General features: G+C 50.5%; 1 protein-coding gene across 3 annotated transcripts; it reads left to right on the top strand.

Annotated features, from left to right (window-relative positions):
• Nucleotides 1-1,494: 1,494 nt before the first annotated feature.
• LOC128792433 (probable serine/threonine-protein kinase dyrk2) lies at nucleotides 1,495-16,486 on the top strand. Of its 3 annotated transcripts, none has more exons than XM_053950862.1 (5): nucleotides 1,495-1,585; nucleotides 11,178-11,606; nucleotides 12,662-12,991; nucleotides 13,323-13,483; nucleotides 14,300-16,486. In XM_053950862.1, the coding sequence occupies exons 1-5, from the start codon at nucleotides 1,519-1,521 to the stop codon at nucleotides 14,342-14,344; spliced, it is 1,032 nt and encodes a 343-aa protein (XP_053806837.1). In that variant the 5' UTR covers nucleotides 1,495-1,518; the 3' UTR covers nucleotides 14,345-16,486. The 3 variants fall into 3 exon arrangements, with proteins under 3 accessions (XP_053806837.1, XP_053806836.1, XP_053806838.1); XM_053950861.1 differs by having other exon boundaries at nucleotides 11,175-11,606; XM_053950863.1 differs by lacking the exon at nucleotides 14,300-16,486 and adding an exon at nucleotides 13,617-13,923 and having other exon boundaries at nucleotides 11,175-11,606.
• The last annotated feature ends 4,692 nt before the right edge of the window (nucleotides 16,487-21,178 follow it).

Here is a 21,178-nt window from a genome sequence, read left to right as displayed (position 1 = left end):
AGGGAGAGGCCAGAGCAGAGAAGTGAGTCAAGCACACAGGTGTTGGACACGCTCATGAGCCGGGGGCACAGCCAGCAGTGCCCATGTTCCCTGGAGCTCATACCCTCCTCACTCAGGGGTGGATGCCTGGGGACATGCCCTGGTCCCTCGCTGGTGAGACGCAGCTCCTGGCCTGGGTGATGCACAGTGCAGCACTGAGAGACCAAGCCTGTCTGGAGCAAAGGAGGCTTTGGTCTGTTGGGTAGCCCTGCAAGCTCTGTGGGTAATAGAAGACTCCTATAACCAACTCCATAGTTGTAAACATGCTTAAAAGAATTCCCCTTAGAAGTGGGACATTTGTACAAGCACAATTACCTCTGCCAGAAAATGGTACAGCTAGTTTTCTTGGCAGTAAGCAGCGAGCAGCTAGAAACACATTTCCCATGAGGGGCTAAGATTGAATTTTACTTTTTCTTTTAAAGCTGGTAAAAGGCATGATCAGTTCTGTATCAGATCAACTCTCTTATACCTCAGAACTGAGAGCAGGAGCTACCAAGCAGCTCCATATTGAAAAAGGGAGGCAAAACCTCTTGGGTTAATATCCATTTCTACTTTCCTCCTCTGTCCCCTGGTGCTGTAGGCACGGGGATGGAGAAGGGGACCCACAGCCACACCTCTGCCAAAGCAGACTGAGAGAGGATCAGCACAGACCACGCCATGACATGGGGCCCTCTTCAGAAATACTGGCCAGAAGAGAGCAGTCAGACTTCCTGAAGGATGGCTCAGTCGGCACAGCGCCTGGATGAGACTGGCCAGCCCCCCAGAGGCTGGAAGGGATGTGAAGCCATAGGATGTCCCAGGGGCTGCAGGATGCCCTGAGAAACCAGCCGTGGTACATTGAGCACCCGGCTGAGCCCTGGCCAGGACAGTTATCCAGGGGTGCTTGGCGCACCTCAGCACCCAGCTGTGCCCAGAGCCAGGTACCCTAAAACTACCCGGAGGCCCCAAGATGATGCCCGTTGGGCTCATCTGCTGTTCCCATCCCTGCATGGGGCAGAACTGGGGGTGTCAGGCACAACTGGGGATGCCAAGAGCAGATTAGGAGTTGGTGAGATCCTCATCTGGGGTCACTTGAACCACTGTCTGTGGGGGGATGAGGTGGTGCAAACCTGGGCTAAGGATTCACAAAACAAAGACAGGACTGGAGGTGTCCTGTCCGAACCAGGAGTGACCGCTTTGGGGATGCGAGGCCGGTGTCGGACTGTACCGAGGGTGTCCTGCCCGAACCCAGAGTGCCAGGGAGCAACTGGTGATGCTGGGGGCGGTGCGAACCGAACCGAGGGTACCGGGGACCGAATCGGGACTGGACCGAGAGTGCGCTGTCCGACACGGAGATGTGGGGTACCGGGCCGGCAGCTGCCCCCTCCCCACTCCTCCGGGGTCGGGGCCGGACCACGTGCCGCCCGCCCCGCCCCGGCCGCCGGCCCGCCCCGGCGCCGCCCCGGTGCCGCCGGCGGAGCCAGCGCGGATCGGCCCAGCATGGAGGGGACGCGGCGCGCCCTGCTCCACCTCGCCGCCGCCTGCTGCCTGCTCTGCGCCCTGCCAGGTACCGGGGCGGCCGCCGAGGGGTGCCGGGGCGGGGGGGGCTGACCGAGGGATCCCGTCGGTCTCGCCGCGGCGGGGAGCGCAGCGCCGGGACAGCCGTCGGGGCAGCGCCGGGACCCGGGCTCTTCCGCCCGCTGGTGGGGCTGCGGGAGAAGGGTCTGGAGAGCCTCTAGCCAGGGCTCCCCGTCCGGAGAGCGGCGCCCCGGGCCTGCCCCCCGAACTCGGGCGAAATGCCCACGGACCCGGGCGCAGTGGCCCCGGCGGACGCGCAGGTGAGGTGGCCCAAGGATGCTCAGGGGGGTCCCGGGTGGGCCCCGCGCTCCGGGCAGCAGCGCGGCCGCCGGTCCCGGCCTTGCCCATACAAGGCAGCTGCCGGCAGCGCTGCTCCCGCCGGCGGAGCCACCCCCGGGCTCGCCTCCCGCCAGGCGGGATCCCGAGGGGATGTGCGGGGAGGGGGGCGACGGTCCTGGAGGCGCTCGACCTCCGGCATCCAGCCCTGCGAGCCTCCTGCCTCCCGCCCGGCAGCTCGCGGGTGCCTACGAGCCGCTGCTGAGCTTTCCCCCGAGGGAAGCCCGGACAAAGCCCAAACTCTGCCGCCTCCCCCAGCACGACGGGACGAGGGCCCTGTGCCTGCGGGGAGAGGGGCTGGACGGATGGAACTATTCGGGACGGAGCAGGAACCAGACCCCGGCCCCGAGCAGACTCCCGGGCCGTATTTCGGCTCTGCTCTACGATCAACACGTCCCCACGTGGGCAGACGCAGTCTGCGGCGTGGCGCTGACAGACCCGTCCACCGACACCACCGAGCTTTGCCGCGTGGCTGGAGTGTGTCCCAAATCGGGGGGCTGTCACCTTCCCCGAGACCCTGGTAGTGACAAAGGCTCTGTGCAATTTAGGGACTTGCCTGGGGCACAGAAAGCAAAACGTTTCTTCTTCTTTGTCGTTGAGAAAAACCCTTGGCCAGATCCTGGTCAGATCCCAGCACCGTGACGGCAGCAATAGAAGCCAGGGGGTGACACACAGAAACTCGATTTCTAGTAACTAATTAGGGCTGGGAAAACCCTAGAATAGATGCCTGTAGGGCTGAGCCCCAGCAGCGAGAGTAGTACTCAGGATGAGGTTTTGGGTGCCGGATGCGGCTGGGTTTGAGGCTGAGCACTGGGAGCGGTCCCAAACCAGTGCTCTTTATGTGGGCAAAGCTGCACTCCCCACTCGAGAGTGGCTGTGCTGTGATGGGATGTGGGTAGGTGACCAGCCACTGGCAAAGGAAGGATTCAGGATTTCCACCGCTGGAAGGAGAAGGAGCTCTGAGCTGCCGGGGGCTATGTTCTGGCCCCGTGTCTCGTCTCACACTGGGAAACCCCAGGGAGCCCCTTGCCCCAGCTGGCTCATAGAAACCTTCTTGCTGCAAAGTCTAAGATTCAAACTGCCAGAATGTACCAGAAATTAATATTGCACTGAGTTTTTCCTGGGATCTTTGTTGCTTAGTGTCCCAATCCAATATCCTTCACAGTCTCAGGAAATGGTACCTATGCAGCTGACCTGGCCCTTGCCCTCATAGTTTTTGAATTTGCTACTTAATCCCAACTGTGGTTGAAAGACTGGATGTTTTGTGAAAATAGAAAATAGATGGAAGAGATGCTGCCAATAATAAAATGCCCCTTAGCAAGCACAACCCATAATGAGACACCAGAAAATCTCAGCAGGACAGGGGTGGGGAAAGGAACAGTTCACCCAGATATTGGCCCCAAAGTCAGCAGTACCAGACAAATTTGTCCAAAACTGGGCTTATCCTAGCTCCATGAGCTGCTCTCTGCACTGCTCCCAGCACAGATTCCCTTTGCCCCTGCTGTCAGGCAGTGCCTGCTCCCACTCCCCGTCAGGGTTTGCAGCAGGGCCACAGAGGAGCTCAGGCTCTCCTGTGCTCTGCCCACCCCGGCCTCTCAATGCAGCCTTTCTTCACTGCCTGCGGAAATCCACTTCCTCCAGCACCATCAGCCTTACAAATAAAACCCCGAGTAATTTTGGTCCGGGCATTTTTGTGCCTCTCCCTCCCGTGCCGAGCTGCCTTGCAAGCAGTGAGAGCAGAGCAGGGCTGGGAGCACATAAAGCCCCGTCTGTGGGCACCACCGGGGCCATGCACACAGGCAAGGCAGTGTGTCTGCTTCAAGGTCCCACTGACGAGTTTCTGTGATTTTTTTCCCTTTGTTTGCCCACGGCAAGGACAAGTGGATGGACTTGGCCCCACCCTGACAGGAGAGCTCCAGCTCTGCTGCACCCAGAACTGAGCCACAGCTTGGTCCTCTCCTCTGGGTGTTTCCTCCAGCTGTGTGACCCTGCATTCCCAGCTCAACTTTTCATGTCATGCCATCAGTCTTTGATGCCATTTCTACACATGCTTTTCCCTCAGCCTCAGGGACAGGGTGGGCCTTGTCTCCCTGCTGCCCTTCCAAGAAGGCTTGACCTGCTGGGCAGGGGCAAAGCACTCACCTCCTTCAGCTCCCTTGGCCCCATCCCTCCAGACAAAGGGGAGCAGGGACACGATTTAAAGCACAGAAGCCTCTGTCCCTCCTTCCTTTCCACCTAGACCCTCTGGGTGGACAGACACAGTTCTTGCCGCAGGTCTGTGATCATCCCCACAATGCTCTCTGGGGCAGCTTTCACAGGGTGCAGTGCCACTGAGGTTTGGGGTCACATCCTGAGTCCTGTAGGGCTGCCCAGGGCAGGGCAGGATGCATCCCCCAAGCCTCAGAGCCCATGGAACCAGCATTTACACTGCTGGAAGGACCTGGGGGCTGCTCAGGGCTGGGCCGGCTTCCTGATGTCCAAACTCCCCCCAGTTCATCCCACACTGCACTGGAGAGTAGGCTCCCTGCTGTGACGGGACTGCTATTAAGGCAACTGGCTTATTAATTTCTCCTAACGATGTGAATGCTTCCTCCACTGCAGCTGTGACTCCTGAGGTAAGCAAGGCCAGGCTGGCTGATGCCAGAGCTCCCTGCTGTTGCTGTATTACTGGAGTTACACAACCCCAGAGAAGGGCAGGCTTCCCAGGCCCTGCGTGCCATGGGTGTGCCCAGCAGCTTCTGGCAAAGGTGTCTTCATCTCTGCTCAGTCCCCTATTGAGGAACAAAACCAGACAGCAGGGGAGTTTCCCAGGCACCTTCCTGCCAAGCAAGGTGCTCCGTTGATGTATGTGACCCATGGAAAATAACTGGCTGCTTTGACAGTGGTAGCTGAGCAAGGCAGTCTGCTCTCCCTTTTCCCTCCCGTAGAAATTTGGGATAAGCCCCCTCACCTCTAAATGGGGGATCAGTGATAGACCCTCCTGCAAACCTGTAGGAAAGAAGATTTTTGCATTTCTCTCCCCCTGGCTGTGTGAGGAGGGTCTCATGTGGCAGGGCCAAGCAAAGCGTGACACCCTGGGGTGCTGTTCCTGCAAGAAGTGATCAGGCTGGTGCTGTCCCAATACTGTGTGCTCTGGACTGCGCTGTTTTTGTGGTGTTTTATGGGTTTTCCTAGTACTGAAGTACCTGTGTTTGGCATTTATAGTGCTGTTTCCAGGGCTGCTCATCCCTGTTCCCATAGCTCTTGCTCTGCCCTGCTCTGCCATGCCACCGTTGGCTGGTTGTCCTGGTTCCCAGTGCAGTGCCATCTGTTGAGGTGGTAGCACTGCCTCCCTTTTTTGTTTCCCCGTGGTTCAAGCCTGTGGCCCGGTATCCACAGATGCCCTGAGGAATCATCTTCCTGCCTGCCTGGGCAGGTTGGGTGCTGGGCTATCCCTCCCCAGTGCCACACTCGTTCAGCACCCCATATCTAATCAGCCCCTGTCTCATGCTCTGCTCGTGGCCACCTGCCTTCCCAGTGAGGAGACCTGGTTTCTATTCCTGTCCCTTACCTCAGCCCTTGCTTTGCAGCGTGCCTGGCCTGGCAGCTCTCCAGGGCTGAACTGGGTGCTCAGCACCCCCAGTTCAGCCCCTCCAGTTTTGGTGCCTGCAGAGCAGCTCGCAGAGGCCACGAGGGGTGCAATGAATTAAACTGCTGCAATGAAGAGCTTCACGTGGTCCCCAAGCAGGCTACAAGGTCGGATCCGTGCCTACGCCTCCCGCCTGGACTCCTCAAGCAGAGGGAGGGAGTCTGTTCAGCCTCTCTCAGCCAGGATGGGGATGGGGACAGTCTGGGCATCAGCCCTGGCAGAGAGAGCATTGAAGCCTGTGGCAAATGCAACCCCTCTGGCATCCTGCCTCCATCGAGGTCCTGCAATGTATCCAATGAGCTGAGCTTACATAGCAGCTGCCCCTTGTACCGGATCCTGTCTCTGAGCTTGCTTCATCACCATGAGGGTGTTTGCTCTACAGCATCTCTGGGTGCATCTGGCACCTTCCTGAAGGGCTCCAGAAATCTCTTCTGCTGCTTGTTTGGTTTTTTTTATTATTATTATTCCAGGAAAAGAGATCAGGCTTAGCTAGTATCTAATCAGGAGCTATTCCAATTCTGCTTTTAAATGAAATGAAGAGCCTTGGTTTTAAATCCCTCTATATGGTTTTATTTGCATTTATACTCAAGTGTTTTTTTTTTCCTTGAAGAGATTGTCTAATTACTGTTGATTGGTAACCATAAAATGTAATAACTGGCAACAAAAGATAATTTCTACACTTAATGAAGCACTTTGCTAAGCAGTAAGATATAACTGCTTTGATACATACAGGTTATAGTTTATGCTTTTACTTTTTAAACATTGTATTTTTCCATTTTACTAGGTTGTTTGGGAGTGGAGCTGTTACACTTAAATGGAAATTGATTTCATTTAATGCACCAAAATAGCATTGTAGAAGGGTTTGGGTGCCTTTTCAATGAATCAGAGCAGTGATTTGACATGCATTCTGTAGGAAGCTGATTTAAGTGAGGTGCTATCCTCAGACAGTGACAGCCTGTGCAGGAGGATACATCAACACCAGGGAGTCCTGCTCCCATGGGCACTTTCTCTGGAATCCTGGGTGAATCCTTCTCATCTTTGTGCTTAGCTCTCACATGGGACTCTGTGCACTTTTTCCAGTGGTGGCTACAGCCTGCACCCTGCTCCCCTGCTTTCTCCCTCAGTCCCCAGGAGCCAGCCTGCCATGGGCTTCCTCACCTTCATCTCATCCTAAAAGGGATTTTTAAAAGTGTTCAGGTCTATGATTGGAGCTAGGTTGGTGTTGACCTTTGGGGAGCTCAGGCTGCTGTTTCTGTCAGACAGGAAGGAGGGCGCAGAGGATGCTGCTGAGAGCGGCAGGAGGGTTGTGGCAGAAGCTTGTTGAGGGGCTTGTCCAGCTGAGGCCCTGCTCTATGTCATTGCTTTATTCTGAGAAGCAAATAGATGGTGGGGTGGCTGCTGTGGCAGAGGATGGGGACCACGATCTCCACTCCGTGTGACTACCCTGGCACAGCAGTGACTCTGTGCTGCTTGTGCAAACCTTCTTCAGCCCCTCGCTTGGCCCCAGCCCTGAATCTTGGGCAGGGAGCACAAGGCAGGAATGGCCCCATTTCTTGCAGAGCTGGCTTCCTTCACTCCTCTCTGTTTTGGCATAATTTAACATGTCTGTTCTGGGGCTGGTGGGAGTTTGGGTTGATACATGGACGTCGCTCAGTGCTGTCAGACAATGCCAGAGAGGGGTCGAAGCTGTGGGCTGATGTTCAGAGCCCTCCCTTCCCTCAAAGAGCTCGGAGTGTTTCCCACCCTTGTCCAGTGCAGGGGCTGCTTCTTGGCTGGCTGCATCCCTCCTCCCCTGGGACCACTCTCTTCCTTTGCCCCTCTTGTTTCCCAGACAGAGGTCACTGCAGTCAGCACAGTCTGATGGGAGCTGCTGCTCCAAATCCACCAGCCCTGCCTTAATGTGGTCTGGGATCTCTGCTTCTCACCACGCACAGGCTGAGCCTGGAGGGTTAGCACAGACACGGGGCAGGAGTGGGGCTGTAGCCAGGGGACCAGCTCTGCTTCAGCAGGCTGAAGTGTAACCAAGAAAGCTCACCCTTGGTCCCCTATCAGGGAAAGAGATATTCTTGTGGTCAGAGGTCTTGCTTACAGATCCTGGGACAGTCGTAGCTGCTCTGTTATGGATTCAAGGGTGAGTGCACCTTTCCCAGCTGTCCTGGGATGCTGCAACTATCAGGTCTTGGAGAATCACAGAAAAGGTGAAGCATTCACACTAACTCTTTCCATTTGCATCTGAAACAAGAAGGACATGGTTCCCTCTTGTCTCCTGAAGCTGGTGAGGGTGATGCCTTAGGCAGTACAGCCATGGCTTTCCTGGCATGTGCTGCAGGAAGCAGAGTTTCTCCAGGAAAACTCCAGAGGAACGAGCTCTGACCTGCGTCTCTATAGGTAACTGATAAACAGCTAAAACCATCAGCACCCAGTGACTGGGGCAGCAACAACTGGGCTGGAGCTGGGGATTTTCCGAGCTGTTGGGTACCAAGCTCCAGAGCAGACCTGGGTCTCCCCCCAGCATAAGCAGCTGCAGCAGTGCTCTGCTCTCCCCTCTGTAACCCAGGCTTTGCCCCGGGTTTCGTTTGCGTGGCAGTAGGTTGCCCTTTTGGATGGATGATAAAACTGGCAAACAAAGCTGTGTCATTGCAGCAAGGCCCTTTGGAGGAGTGGTTTTATTTTAAACTGAAACTGAAGTAAAACTCAGCGCTTGTACCTTTTAACACCTACAGCTCACAAGGTACAAGTTGCACCTCTGGGGGATTTCCCCAGGTGCTTTGCTTGATGACTGTGTGCTGGCTTTCGATGAGCCCTTACCCTTTAGGAGCTGACAGATGGGTGATGGGAATCTTTTGTCTGCCTGTCCCCGGGTGATCAGGATTTACTCAGGCCTTTGTTTCCTTGGCCATTCTAAGGCTCCTGCATTCGCTATCTTCCCACCATCATCTCTTAATGTCTTGAATTCTTGTGTTAGTCTGGATTAGGCTCTCCTTTGTTTCCTGAGCTGGGTGTGCTGTGATGTGCTGGGCTGGATGACTCGCTAATTGAGGTGCCATCAACACTTGCCACACTCAAAGCCAGTCCCTTGTTCCTCTCCCCTGCTAATTTAAAATGTCTTCTGCAACTCTCTACAAACCAGGTTTTAGACACCACAGTGCTGTATTAAACCGGAGCCAGAGCGGGCCATCCACCCGGGAACCATTTGCTTTTGCAGCGATGGACACTAGATAATTTTGTGGGAAGAAGCCAAGTGGCTTCTCGGAGAGATGAGCTTAGGGAAATGCCAGTCCCACTGGCCCTCCCTCTTGCAGACAGCAGGAAGCTGTGCGTGCAAGGGGGTGGGGGGAGCTGCTTGTCCCCAAAAGCCCTCCTGTCCCACAGCACCTCGTGGCAGGGATGCCAGTTCCTGGCATGCGGGGAGCTGTCCTGGAGTGTAGGGCCCAAACTCGTCTGCCTTCCCTCTGACTTTCCTTTTGTTCACAAAATCACCCATTTTCCCTCAAAGTTCAGGCTACCTGGGTTCTGCAGGTACACCAGAAATTCAGACTGGGTTCTGCAATGAATTTTGCACCTTGAGGTGGGAAGAGATATTAAGACCCATTTCTCCTAAAGACCCTCACCCATCGAGCTGCTTGTAAAGACATTAGCACCCTCTTGCCTATCACTTTTCTAGTTGGAAACTGGCATGGTGGCTGCAGGGTTGCTCAGGCCTTTGTCTAAGACAGCTCTCCACAAATCCTTTTTCTGCATGACTCAAGTCATGACTTGCCACCCTGTGAGAGACTGTTCCGGACACAGGCCAGCTATTCAGAGCAGCACATAGCCAGGCTTGCCACTGGCCACCACCTTTCCTGTTTACCCCACGGTGACAGCACGGCTCTATGTCTCTGGCTGTGTAGGAGCAGGTAGGGCTGTTTGTTTACTGAGCAAGCATCCGCCAGTGCCCAGCCAGCATCCGGAGCTGGTGGGATCCCACCCCGTGCTCAATAGCAGTGCTGTGTTTAGGGCTGGAAATTGTCACATGAAGACCTGTGCCTTTTGGTGCCTGGTCCCAGGAAACCCAGCACTCAGCTCTTTTCCTTCCAGGTGTTACTGATGTGTCCTATGCCTGAGCTTCACGGCAGAGCAGCTCACTTTATTTGGAGGCATCTTCTGGCCGTGCACATCTGGATACAGGCGAGGCCAAAGGGAGCATCACTCAGGCCTTTGGTCTTCACGTTTAAGTTGCTCCAGCTGCGGTTCCCTGTGAGAGCTGGTTCTCTGAATGTGCCGAGCAGGGTTGTGCATCCCTGCAGGAGCCCTCCTGGGACTGGGGCCCCGGGCTGGGGAAGCACAGCTCCATCAGGCTGCTCCAGGGCTTTGAATTCTCCAGCTGGTGAGGGTACTGCAAAGGTCTTGAGAAAGCGATGTATTGTGTCTTTTTTTAGGGCCTGTTAAGTGCTGTAGCTGGAGAAGAGTTTTGATAACTCTGTCTGTTCTGAAGAGCTTTTAAAAACTGCTGAAATTTCCCCAAAACAGTATAAGAATGGGCTGCTTTGTTGGTGGATGAATGTTTCTTGCTGATAGCATCTACTTTGGATGCTTCTTCACTGTGGGGAGAAAGGGACATGATGATGGATTTGCTTCAGTACCTTTATTTTTTTCTGTAATTAGCTCATCAGTCCTCTGTGGCTTGGATAGAAACTTTAACAGAAATTGTCAAAATATTGACTATGAGATGTTTTTAAATTGGAGAGTCCATCCTGATGTGGGTACATTTTTCTGTTTTCTTCCTGTTTATACCCTGAAAAAGCCTCACAGGATTTGTATTTATGAACAGGCAGTGTAAGAGCCTTGTGGTTTTCCTCCTCCCGTATGCTGTCACACTATCTAGCAGCTGTGGATCTGGGGGGATCCTTGCTTGCTGCAGGTTCCCTTCAGGGAAGCTGCCCCTTTTTGCTGTAGTGGGAGGCTGAGTAGCTCCCCATTTCTATGACAACAGTTGTATTTCATGCTGGTGATGTGTTCATAAATAGCTCCAAAAGGCACCTCCCAAAGCACACCCCCAGCCCTGTAAGCTGTTGTACTCTTGCTACCCATTTCACCTTTCCCTCCAGCAGAATCCCACACTACTACTAAGGTGACTCACAATATGTGCTCTGCCTTTGCCATTTGCAGTCTTTGTAAATATCACTTCTCTCCATTTCATTGGGCCAGGGGAGATAGAGAGTCTTCTTCCACATTTTCCTCATTTGTATTTTTTCAGCACCACTTTTCACTCTTTCTCAATGAACCAAAGAAGACTTATCTAAATTTCTTACAGAATCAGGTCTCAGGTGATACTTTTAACAAATCCAAATTCTCTAAAAATGTTTTAAAAGTTGCTTGAGGATAGAGGGATTGGTGGTGCTGACCCTAGAGAACAACAGCACAGGACTGGAGAGAGAGGAGGGTAAAGAAAAACTCCCCTAGAACAGGACCCTGCCTCAAAAACCAGGAGGACAGAGGAGCTGTTTGAATCCTTTTCCCAAGTGTGAACCTGTGCTGGAATTGGAATTAAGGGGATAAAGAGGTTCCATTCCTGTCCTTCCCCTCTGTTTCTTCTCTCACTGTGGGATCTCTGACAAACTTCTCTGTTCCACAGCAGAGGGTCAGAAGACAGCAGAGGCCTTGGTGTCACCAAGGGAAGCCTCTGACTTCAGTCCAGTGACTACTGCCATTCCTCAGACAAGCCTGGAGAAAAACCTGACTGCTGCAACACTCAGTGCCACTGGGGCTCACACTACAGAGGTGGACGATGCCTTCATCCCCACCACCCCCATGGCAGGCTCCAAGGCAGAGAGACTGCAGGCTTATACTACTGCCAGTCCTGGGGACATCACAGTTACACATCCAGAGCATGACAACATGAGCTTGTCAGTCAACAGCAGCACTGAAATCCCCTCCCCTACCTTGACTGCCAGCACTCTGGAAGAAAACCAGCCCAGCCATGAAGCCACAGAGCCTTTCAGCACGACTGAAGAAATGGATGATGGCAGCAGTGCAACCCCCACGCCTCCTCTGAACACTGTGCCGGGTAAGGTTTTGCCTTTACTGCCTTTGCACAGAATCCTGCCTCAAGGATGCACAATCTGGAAATGTCTGAGCACTCTCCTGCTAACTGGAGAGAGGGAGAAGAAGGGAATGAGACACTAAGCAGAGCCAGTTCAGTGCAACTTATTTGCAAAGATGTTAGTTCAGCATCCTCTTTGCAAATGTCATTAATTTTGGTATTAATTGTGCTGGCTGCTTTCTGATTGATTGTGTGCAGGGACATCCTTCATATATCTAATCTGAAAAACATGCTTTAACAACACTGCCCAGCTGGGCCTTTCTGGCATCAGGGCTGGGGGCTCAATGTGAGCCTCCCTGGAGAAACACACTCTCCCTTTACACAAAACATGGAGATGGGCAAGCACAAGTGACAGCTCATCCATCCCTGGGCAACCTCAGGAAACCCTACCCTACCTTTAGATCCCTCTGGGCAGCATGGGGACTGGCTACAGGGTCTGCAATTCCAATTTTGTCCATCCTGGGGCCTTACCAGGCTGTCACAAACCCCTAATGCAAAGCAGATACTGATTGATCACTGTTTTACATGGTGTTCATGCACAACTGCATTGTTTTCCCTGGCTTGTGTGACATGGTCCTGCCGTTCTGTGACACACTGACACAGCCTCAGGGGATGCTGCTACACAGTCCCTGGGCAGCCCCCTTTGTGCTCCCTGGCAGGAGGGATGAGAGGCCTTTCCCAGTGTCTTGCTCTGGGGTGATCCCCAGCTGTGTGTAGAGTTGTTTGAGCTTGTCTGCTTGTCCCCAAAGACAGGCCTTGTGGGCCCAGCTAAGGTTGGCTGACATTGCAAATTGGCACATATGAAAACTGAGATGACTTTCTAAGCACTGTGAGTTATAGCGTGGCTCAGTTGTGGCTGTGCTAAAGGTTCTGCTTGTTTTCCAAAGGTTTAACAATAAGCTACTATTCCTATAGTCCCAGTAGTCTTTCTTACAGTCTTGCTTCCATCTTGTCCAGTCCCACAGAACAATGTGCTTGCACTGGATCCTTTGAAATAACTGCTTGTTCCTATTTTGCAGCAACAACTAACAGCTCTCAGTCAAGGTTTTTGGATGGGCAGACCCTGAGGCCCACAGCAGCAAGGTCTGAAACGAAACCAGGAACGGTCCCTGTGGGTGCCACAGAGGAGAGCACTGTGGAGTCCAGAACTTCCTCTGCTCCCATCTCCATTGTACGGAGCACATCCTTTGCTACTGCCTCCAGTACTGTGACGGTGACACCCCTCGTGACCAGCTCCACGTCTGCCAGCACAGCTGCCATCCCCACCAGCACGCCTACACTGCCACAGTCATTGGAGCCCAGGCATGAGAAGACTTCTGTGCTGGATGTTGGTGATGATAACAATTCAGGTAAATGCTCTGCTTTTAAGGGGCTGCCCAGGGAGGTCGTGGAGTCACCGTCCCTGGAGGTGTTTAAGGAAAGACTGGATGTGGCACTCAATGCCATGGTCTGGTTGACAAGGTGGGGTTAGGTCATAGGTTGGACTGATAATCACAGAGGTCTTTTCCAGCCTGATAGATTCTGTAATTGTTTTGTACCTGTTCTCACAAAACACGGCAAAGGGCTGGAGCACCTCAAATTGCCTCTTGGTTGCACTGATCAGAACCAGAAAAGACAAAGCTTTGCTGTTCCAGCCCTTGAAGGCACTCCTTTGGCTTCATTCCCTTGGTCTCCTTGCAGAACTACCCAATCTGGCTGGTAAAGCGAGGGCTGATCCCTTGGTAATCACTGTGATCTCCGTCTTCATTGTCATGGTGGGCATCCTGGGCCTGGTGGGCTTCTTGCGATACCGCCAGCACAACAACCGCATGGAGTTCCGGCGCCTGCAGGACCTGCCCATGGTGAGTCGTGCCTTCAGCCTGGCCCCATGTGGGCTGGCTTGCCACTGGCTGCTTTGCAGTTCTCCTTCATTAGCAATGCTTTGGGTTTTTGCAGCAGCACCAATGCTGATCACACACTCCTGTTCCTCCTTAGGTCCCTCTCCTTCCATCCAAGGTTTGAGTCAAGACAGCAAGTCTCAAGGCTGGGCACTAAAGAAGCTCTCTGCCTTCCCCTCACTCTGCAGGGGAATGCTGAGAGGTTAGAGAGAGGAAGGAGAGCTCCATCCAGGCTTGTCCTGAAATGACACCTTCCTAACCTCTCCTCCTGTTTTCTGATATATTTGCTTTGTAACAATGACAAAGCAGATTTTATGCTCTGTTCCAGAGAGGTTGTCTGTTTGTCTGTCTGTCTGTCTGTGTTTGAACCTTTGGGAATATAAAAATATATGAGGGTTCCAGGGGCTGGATAGCTCTGAGGAAGCTGCAAATAACTCCCTGAACTTTCTGGAACAGAGGAGTACTGCAGCTAAGCAAGCAAGCTGATACTGTTTCAAGCTGAGTAGAGTTTTCAACAGCCAGAGTTTTCCACATCCCTGCAGCAGGCAGGCAGTTCCTGCACACAACTCTTCTCTCCAAATGCTGCAGCAGGAGGGAGACTGACAGTCCAAAGATCCAGGAACTGCACAGTGACAGCATTTAGGTGGATGGCTGGGCAGATGGCCATGCTGTGACAGTGTGGCTGAGAAGGCTGTGCTGCCTGCACAGCAGTCTCCCAGGCTGGGACCATGATGCCACCCTGCAGACATCTCATTAAAGCACCCTCTTCTCTGCTTCTAGGATGACATGATGGAGGACACCCCTCTCTCCCTCTACAGCTACTAGGCAACCAGGCTGTCTACTGCCCAGAGGAAAAGGCCTTGAGGACTTGGTCCCAGATGATCTGCTGAGGAATGAGGGGCTGTGATTTGCACACAACTGAAAGATCCTTTTCAGATGGTTTTTGGTTTTAGACATTTTAAATAGTTCAGTGTTGAAGTTTCTATGCTGCGAATCAGAGCCCAAGTCTGACCCTCTTCTCCAGACTCTCCTCAAAACAATGCCCTGAAGAGGTGTCTCCTCCTTTTAGTGTGGCAACCAATTAGCCAAGACAATCTTTGCCATGGTGTTCTGCATGGATCTCTTCTGTTGATCTTGGTGGCTGCTGCCTTCAAAGGAGGTGAGCAAGTGTTTCAGACTAGGGCTCTTAACACTGGTGGTGTCAGCACAGTGCCAGCAAAGGAGACTGCTGTTTTCTGAGGAAGCCAAGGATGTGGAAATCAGTTCTCTTGGGTTCCCTCTTGTTCTGTATTTTTAAGGTTGTTTGTTTCGGGGGTTTTCTTGCACTTTTTTTTGTTCCTGTTTCAGCTTTAGTCCCAGGATTGGCATTACCCATCCTGAAACACCTACAAGAGGATAAAAGACTACTCTGCTTTCTTCCTAGATGCATACCTTTTCTCTTCAACCAGGGAAAACAGTTTTGTGGCCACTGGAGAAGTGCCCCTGTTACTTGATGTTGCTTTGAAGTTGCTGGGAGGAAATTGAACATAATGTTAGCTTAACCGAGCTTGACAGGACTCAGTCTATTGCAAATTAGACACACTAATTTGGCCTCACCAAAATTAGGAAACCGTGTCTCCTACACTTGATGCTTTTGGCATATGTCTAAACTCCTTTCCCAGGCTCAGTAAATGCTTTAGTCCATTTCCCTGCCTGGGCTAACACAAGCCTTTCCTCAGGTACCTCCCATTTTGCTTCTAGCATGTGGTTGCTGGAAGTTGTTGTACAAAGCTGGTGCTTCGCTCTCCCTCCTGTGCTATGCAAGGTCAGAGCTCCTCTACTTTCTGATGTTGGTCTTTTGAACCAGTTGGTGTCTTGTCATGAGGACAGATCCTGGATGTAGGTGCCTTCCTCCCCTTCCCTTTCTTAGTGTTATGCTGATTAGATTCTGCACTTTTGCCTCAAAATATCACTGCTGTAGACTGCATCCAAGGCTCTTGAGGCCTCTCAAGGAAACCCATAGACCAGAGCCTCTGAGTGTAAATCAGAGGAGCTTTTGGTGCCCTTGCCTCAGAAAGACCGGAGTGTGTGTGCCATGACAATCTTCATGTAATTACACCTGCTCCTGTTTTCTAGCTCACATTTGACTGCAGGTAAATGCAAACACATGCCTTCTCTAGAGTGTTTGATTTTTGACTAAGCCAGTTGCTCCCTCAGGATACAGCAAGGGCTAGAGTTTATCTGCCACATTGCTCTACAACCCTCAGTTTCTCCTCTCCTTTCAGTAACAACATCACTGAACCCCACAAAGGACAGATACCAGGCCTCACTTGCAAAAATACCTTTTTTTCCCCCAGTGCTGTTGTAGCAGGGAAAGGGCAAATTCCCCATCAGCTGAGCTCAAGTTACCTGGAAAGCCCAAAGGTGGAGCAGAACCAGTCTGGGTCAAATAGATGAACTGGATAAGGCAGCAGTTCCTCCTCCCTGTGTTGCTGCTTCCAGAGTGGCTGACAAATGGCTGCAGTGCAGTTGGGCTTCAGTTTGGCCTTCCATCTGTGTATTGATGCCCAGTAAAATAGGGAAGAGGGTTGGTTCTCTCCTATGATTGCATGAGAACTAAAGAGCAATTGTCACAACTCCAAAGCTTTTGTATCAAGCATTGTCTGCACAGAGCGATCTCCCTAGCTACAGACTTGTTTCCCCTGCCGGAGGGCAGGGTGCTACTGGTTTTCGGCACAAAGTTGGCAAGTTAGTGGTGGAAAATAGAACTCCATCCTGGCTGGAACTGGTGCAGGCTGGCATATCTGGGAAGTGTGTCTGCACACAATCAAAAGGGCAAAGGCTGGCTGTTCTAGTTTCCCATGCATCGCTGTGCAGGGGAAAGGGGTGAGGAAAAACTCACCCAACACCAAAGTGCAACTTTGTTTGTAAAATATGTTGATAGTGGAATTTTTTTTTTCTGCAATAAAGTTACAAATGCCAAAAGTGTCTCAGTCCTCATGTTGTCATTGCAAACATCTAACTGAAAAGCTTTTATAGATCACAATGAATCCTGTGATAGTTAAACAGCAGCAGTTTGGGGCACAAAGACTCACAGAGCTGATAACTGGAAAATGCTAGACAGCCATGAACCAGAGCTCTGACAGTTCAGAAGGACACCACCCCCTGCCTGTGCTCCTTCTTGTCAGGGTCATTCCTGGTCTGAGTCAAGTGAGATTAATATGTATACAGTTAAATCAGATTAAATCTGTTTTAGAGAACCACACTAGACCAAATAATCTAATCTACACCTTTAGACTCCCTTTACCTCTGATTGAAGATATTCTCATGTTGTTAACTGTAACCCCAAACCTTATTTACAGAAATATCCTGAAAGCCAGCCTAATCCAAACCTAAGTAGCATCTGTCATGCTTCTTTCTATAGTACAGCAGACAAAGCAAACTGAAAGGCACATATTTCTTTTTGTTTAGCTTTATAGCTGTTCTGAACTCTTCCCTTCAGAGCTCAGACCTGCAGGGATGTAAGTGCTCAAAAGCCCAGCTTTTGCTACAGACCTGGTAAGAGTCTTTCCTGAGCTAAGAGTCTCTCCTAGCTGTTAAAATACTTTGGCAAAATCGGTCAGCTCATGTCATAGATTGATTGTATTAAAGATTTTCTATTGCAGAAGCAAAATGCGGTGAGTGAAACTTCTTGGTAATTTGGCTTATGCTGTTTTCTAAAGAGTTCCCACAACAAATCTAGAAAAGCAAATCCTTGGAAGATCTAGAGCAAGGGGAGAGCAAACAAAGACGTTGTAGTCTAGCAAAGTGCTTGCTGAGTAATCTGAAGACATGAGGGTGAACTCTAAACCCTGCAGAGATTTCAGTCCTGTCCCAACATACAACCATACTAAACAAAACAAACATGCCACAACTAAGCCAGTCTTCTCAGGTCTAAAGTCAGCATTATTCTGGTGGTTTATATTGGAGCGTTCTCTGTTCTGCCTTTTTACCGCCAAACCCACTCAGAGCTGATTCATTCTCTGCAGAACTGCTTAGCTGCTTTGTTGGAGAGGCAGCTCAGAGCAGGGCTGTGTTAGCTGGAGAGAAAGCAGCAGGACAGGCTTGTGCAGGCAGCCACCCCTGGGACACACCAAGCTTTGTGCCTTTGCCCAGCTGAGTTCTGACCTTCCAACCAGATGATGCAGCCTCTGAGGTGGCCACGTTTAGAGATGGACCATGGGCCACTTGTGTGGGCTTCACCTTTCCTGTGCAGCAAAGAGAACTGACAGGACCAGAAACCAACTGGTGCCAGCTTATGCATTTCTCCTTGAACACAGCTGTTGCCTCTGATGGGGTTTAGTTTTAATGCCTCTTAGGCTAAGGCACGATTATATTACAAATTAGCAAGGGACCAAGAATCAACTGAATCACTTGGGTTTAAAGTTAAATAGAAAGGAAAGAAACACAGGTAAAAGAAAACCAGAGTTTGAGACCCATCTGCCTCCTCTGACCTTCCCTCCTCCTCTCTCCAGACTCATGTTTTGAAGGGAAGGGGATCTGAGAAGCTGAAAAGTGACAGGTCTAGAGCTGCTGTGTCATGGGCAGGGCTACCTGTGCTTCATGCCATTTCTGTGCCCACTCAGTTGTCCTTCATGTCTCAGTGTCTGTATTTTAGCTTTAGACACAGTATTTAACCATCATATCACACTGCAAGTCTGTAAATAAGGCTACAGAGGGTGTTCAGGGACAGAGAAACTGCCACGAGGAGCACTGGAGTGGACAAGGCAGTGTGTGGATCTTGTAAGACTGATCATCCCATAAGGATTTCCCATGGATAATAATCAGTCTCCTGTGCTTGCTACCACTTAAAGCAGAATGAGAAAGGCATTCCACTGATCCAGGGAGCAGGAGTACAGAAGCAAGCCAGGGAGGCAGAGCAGTAAATTTTCAGTAATGAAGACTATGAAATGATGCAGAACCTGGCAGATTTTACTAGCTAGTGTTCTTCTTATACCCAGGGGAGAACAGAAATGCCTACTGTCATTTCCCAGATACCTGTGAAGGAAACAGCAGGCTGCACACTTCCACATTATTTATACTTAATTTTCTATAACTACATCAAATCAGTATAAATGTGTGTTTGTCATGGGGGAAGGGGGACAGTTTTTCTAAGTGTACCTCCTGAGCTTCTGCCCGTGACATTGCTGCCTCTGCTTCACTACATAGCAGAAGTGAGACAGGAATCTTATTTCCAATATTCCTTTCCATCCCTTACAAAGAAAACAGAAACCATGCACTTACTGTCCGTAAAACAGACAAATTTTCAGTCCTACTGACACATACCAAAGTGATAAGCAAAGCTGGAAGACCATGGCTGCAAATATAAAAGTCTCTCAGCAGTTTCCCAAAATTGATTGTGGTTTGATTTGTTTTAATCTCCCAGAACTTTGTAACATAACAACAGGCTTCAAAGTTCCCCACCCAAACACATTTGAATGAAGACTCTTCCTTGCTTTAATACTACAGGGATCATGTTTCCTCACAGAACTGAAAAAAATCAACCTTCATCCAGAACACAACTTCAAAACAATGTCAGAAGATAAAGCACTTAGAAGCTCCCAGAAGTGGACCTTCTAATTGTGATAGAGAGCTTGTGAACTAGATTCCCCCCACAGTTAATTCTACAACATTGGTAAGGTTTTATAAGAAATCATTAGCTACTACATGAAGGAAGCATAGATAGGTTGATAATCTTGTGCATTTCAAATACAAAGGGATCGATTTATTCATCTGCCTGACAGCCTGCACAGTCTTCCTTGTGCTTGTTCCCACTTCCTGTCCAATAAGTGTACTTGAAAGACATATTCAACACAGGTCTGCTTCACATGCCCCAGCAGTTTAACAATGGTTAGCCTCAGTTCCTCTGTAATGTTTTTCCTATTCAATGACCCATCAGCTAAATAATCCCCTGAACCACAAAACCAGCTTGATCTTGATCAGAATGACAGTGGTCACAGCTGCAAGAAAACAAGTACATGTTTGTTCCTACTGTTCAGCTCCCTCTCTGTTTACAGGTAGACCAGATTCCCCACCCTCAGATCAAATAAAGAGCTAAGTTCGTTACCAGAGGTATCCTCCCAGTCATAAAACAGGTCTCCCTGTGAAGAACTGCCCAGAATTAATATATCCCTGCAGCAGAAGCCTTTTGCTAGCTCTCTTTGAACTACAATGGAACATCTGTTGACAATCTCCCGCAGGGTAACTTCTCTCCTCCCCCATTTTAATCCTCTCTCTCAGAAGTACACATCAGCTGCCACAGCATTAGGGTGTTTCCTTTCACTGGTCTTTCTTGGGACCAGTAGGAAGAGGGATGATCAGTCAGCTCTGTTCAGTACTTTCTTAAAAATTTGCTGTTATGTCCAGACTCCTGAAGCTTTTGATGCTGAATTACAGGTTCTGCTCGGAACAAGACAAGATTCATGGACTCTTGAACATGACTTTTAGCCAGATTTAGACACTCATTTGATTCTGACTGAGAAGAGTTTTACTAGGGACTGTAAACTGTAAATTAGCAAAATATTCCTTTGCACTAGTCCTGGCTATGCCTTCTGATCACACAGACAAATAAACACAGCTAATTGCCAATTGCTTCAATTTCCCTTCTGATAATCTTAAGGGCAGGATGAGAAATTTTGCCCACTTTTGCAAAAGGATCTCAATATTTTTAGGTGGAAGGTAACTGTGGACAAAACTATTTGTGGCTGTCTAGCAGAAAGGGAACCTGTTTTCACAACAGACTTAGAGAAGCACTGGGAAAAGAGCTCCCTTTATTTTGCAGAGTCTAAGCTGGTGTCATTCATTCACCTCTTCCCTTCTCCTTCAACAGACAGCAATTATTAAATTAAGTTATCTCAGAGGGAAATGGAATAAAAAAATTCAAACCACATAAGGAAATTTCACAGAGCCTTTTTCTGCCACTGTGGCACTCTATTCTCATAAAGCAAACCAGCAACCTCCCCTTTAGAAGCGTCATGGAATTTTCTGTTCAAATAACAAGATTTCTCCACCTGTTTTGTGGCACACAAGAGGAAGCATTTTACCAGCACTTGTCAAGTCAGCTGCTCCATATTGGGTCATGACAGGGTAAATCTATGGTCATTCTATATCTGTTCTGTTCTTGCTGTGCACAGTCTCCCTAAAAGGAACAATCCAAGCTCAGCTCTGCATCCCAGAGCTTTAGATAGCCAACAGTGTAAGCACAGTCCAACATAACACAAAACTTACTGTATAACTGGGAGAAAAAACCTATACATTTGAAGGCCTTAGTAGAGAAAACTCACTAAATTCTCTCAATTTGTTCTGGTCCACCAAGTGAGAGCTCAGAGGACAGGATCATACATCCCATCCCAAGGGAGAGGGCTGAAGCAGAGGACTGTAGCTAGGAATTCTCTGACCCTGGAGAACACCCCCACTGTAGCCAAGCACCACAGCATCTATCTCTGCAAGCCAGCTGGCAGCTGCCAAAGCTGATTGACAAACCACAAATCAGGCCCTGCACCAGTGTCTGTCCCCTGCAGAGAAAGAGCAGGACACAGAAAGGGTAGAAGGGACCGGTCTGAACAAGGGGGCATGAGATGGCAAACAACAGCTCAGGTCTCTGGCCGAGTGTGGGGCTGGGCAGTCTGTGAATGATTTCTC

Source organism: Vidua chalybeata, chromosome 9, assembly GCF_026979565.1.
Source record: "Vidua chalybeata isolate OUT-0048 chromosome 9, bVidCha1 merged haplotype, whole genome shotgun sequence".
Lineage (NCBI taxonomy): Eukaryota > Metazoa > Chordata > Aves > Passeriformes > Viduidae > Vidua > Vidua chalybeata.
The sequence above is the reverse complement of the archived record's forward strand: the minus strand, read 5'-3'. Positions and strand labels throughout refer to the sequence as shown.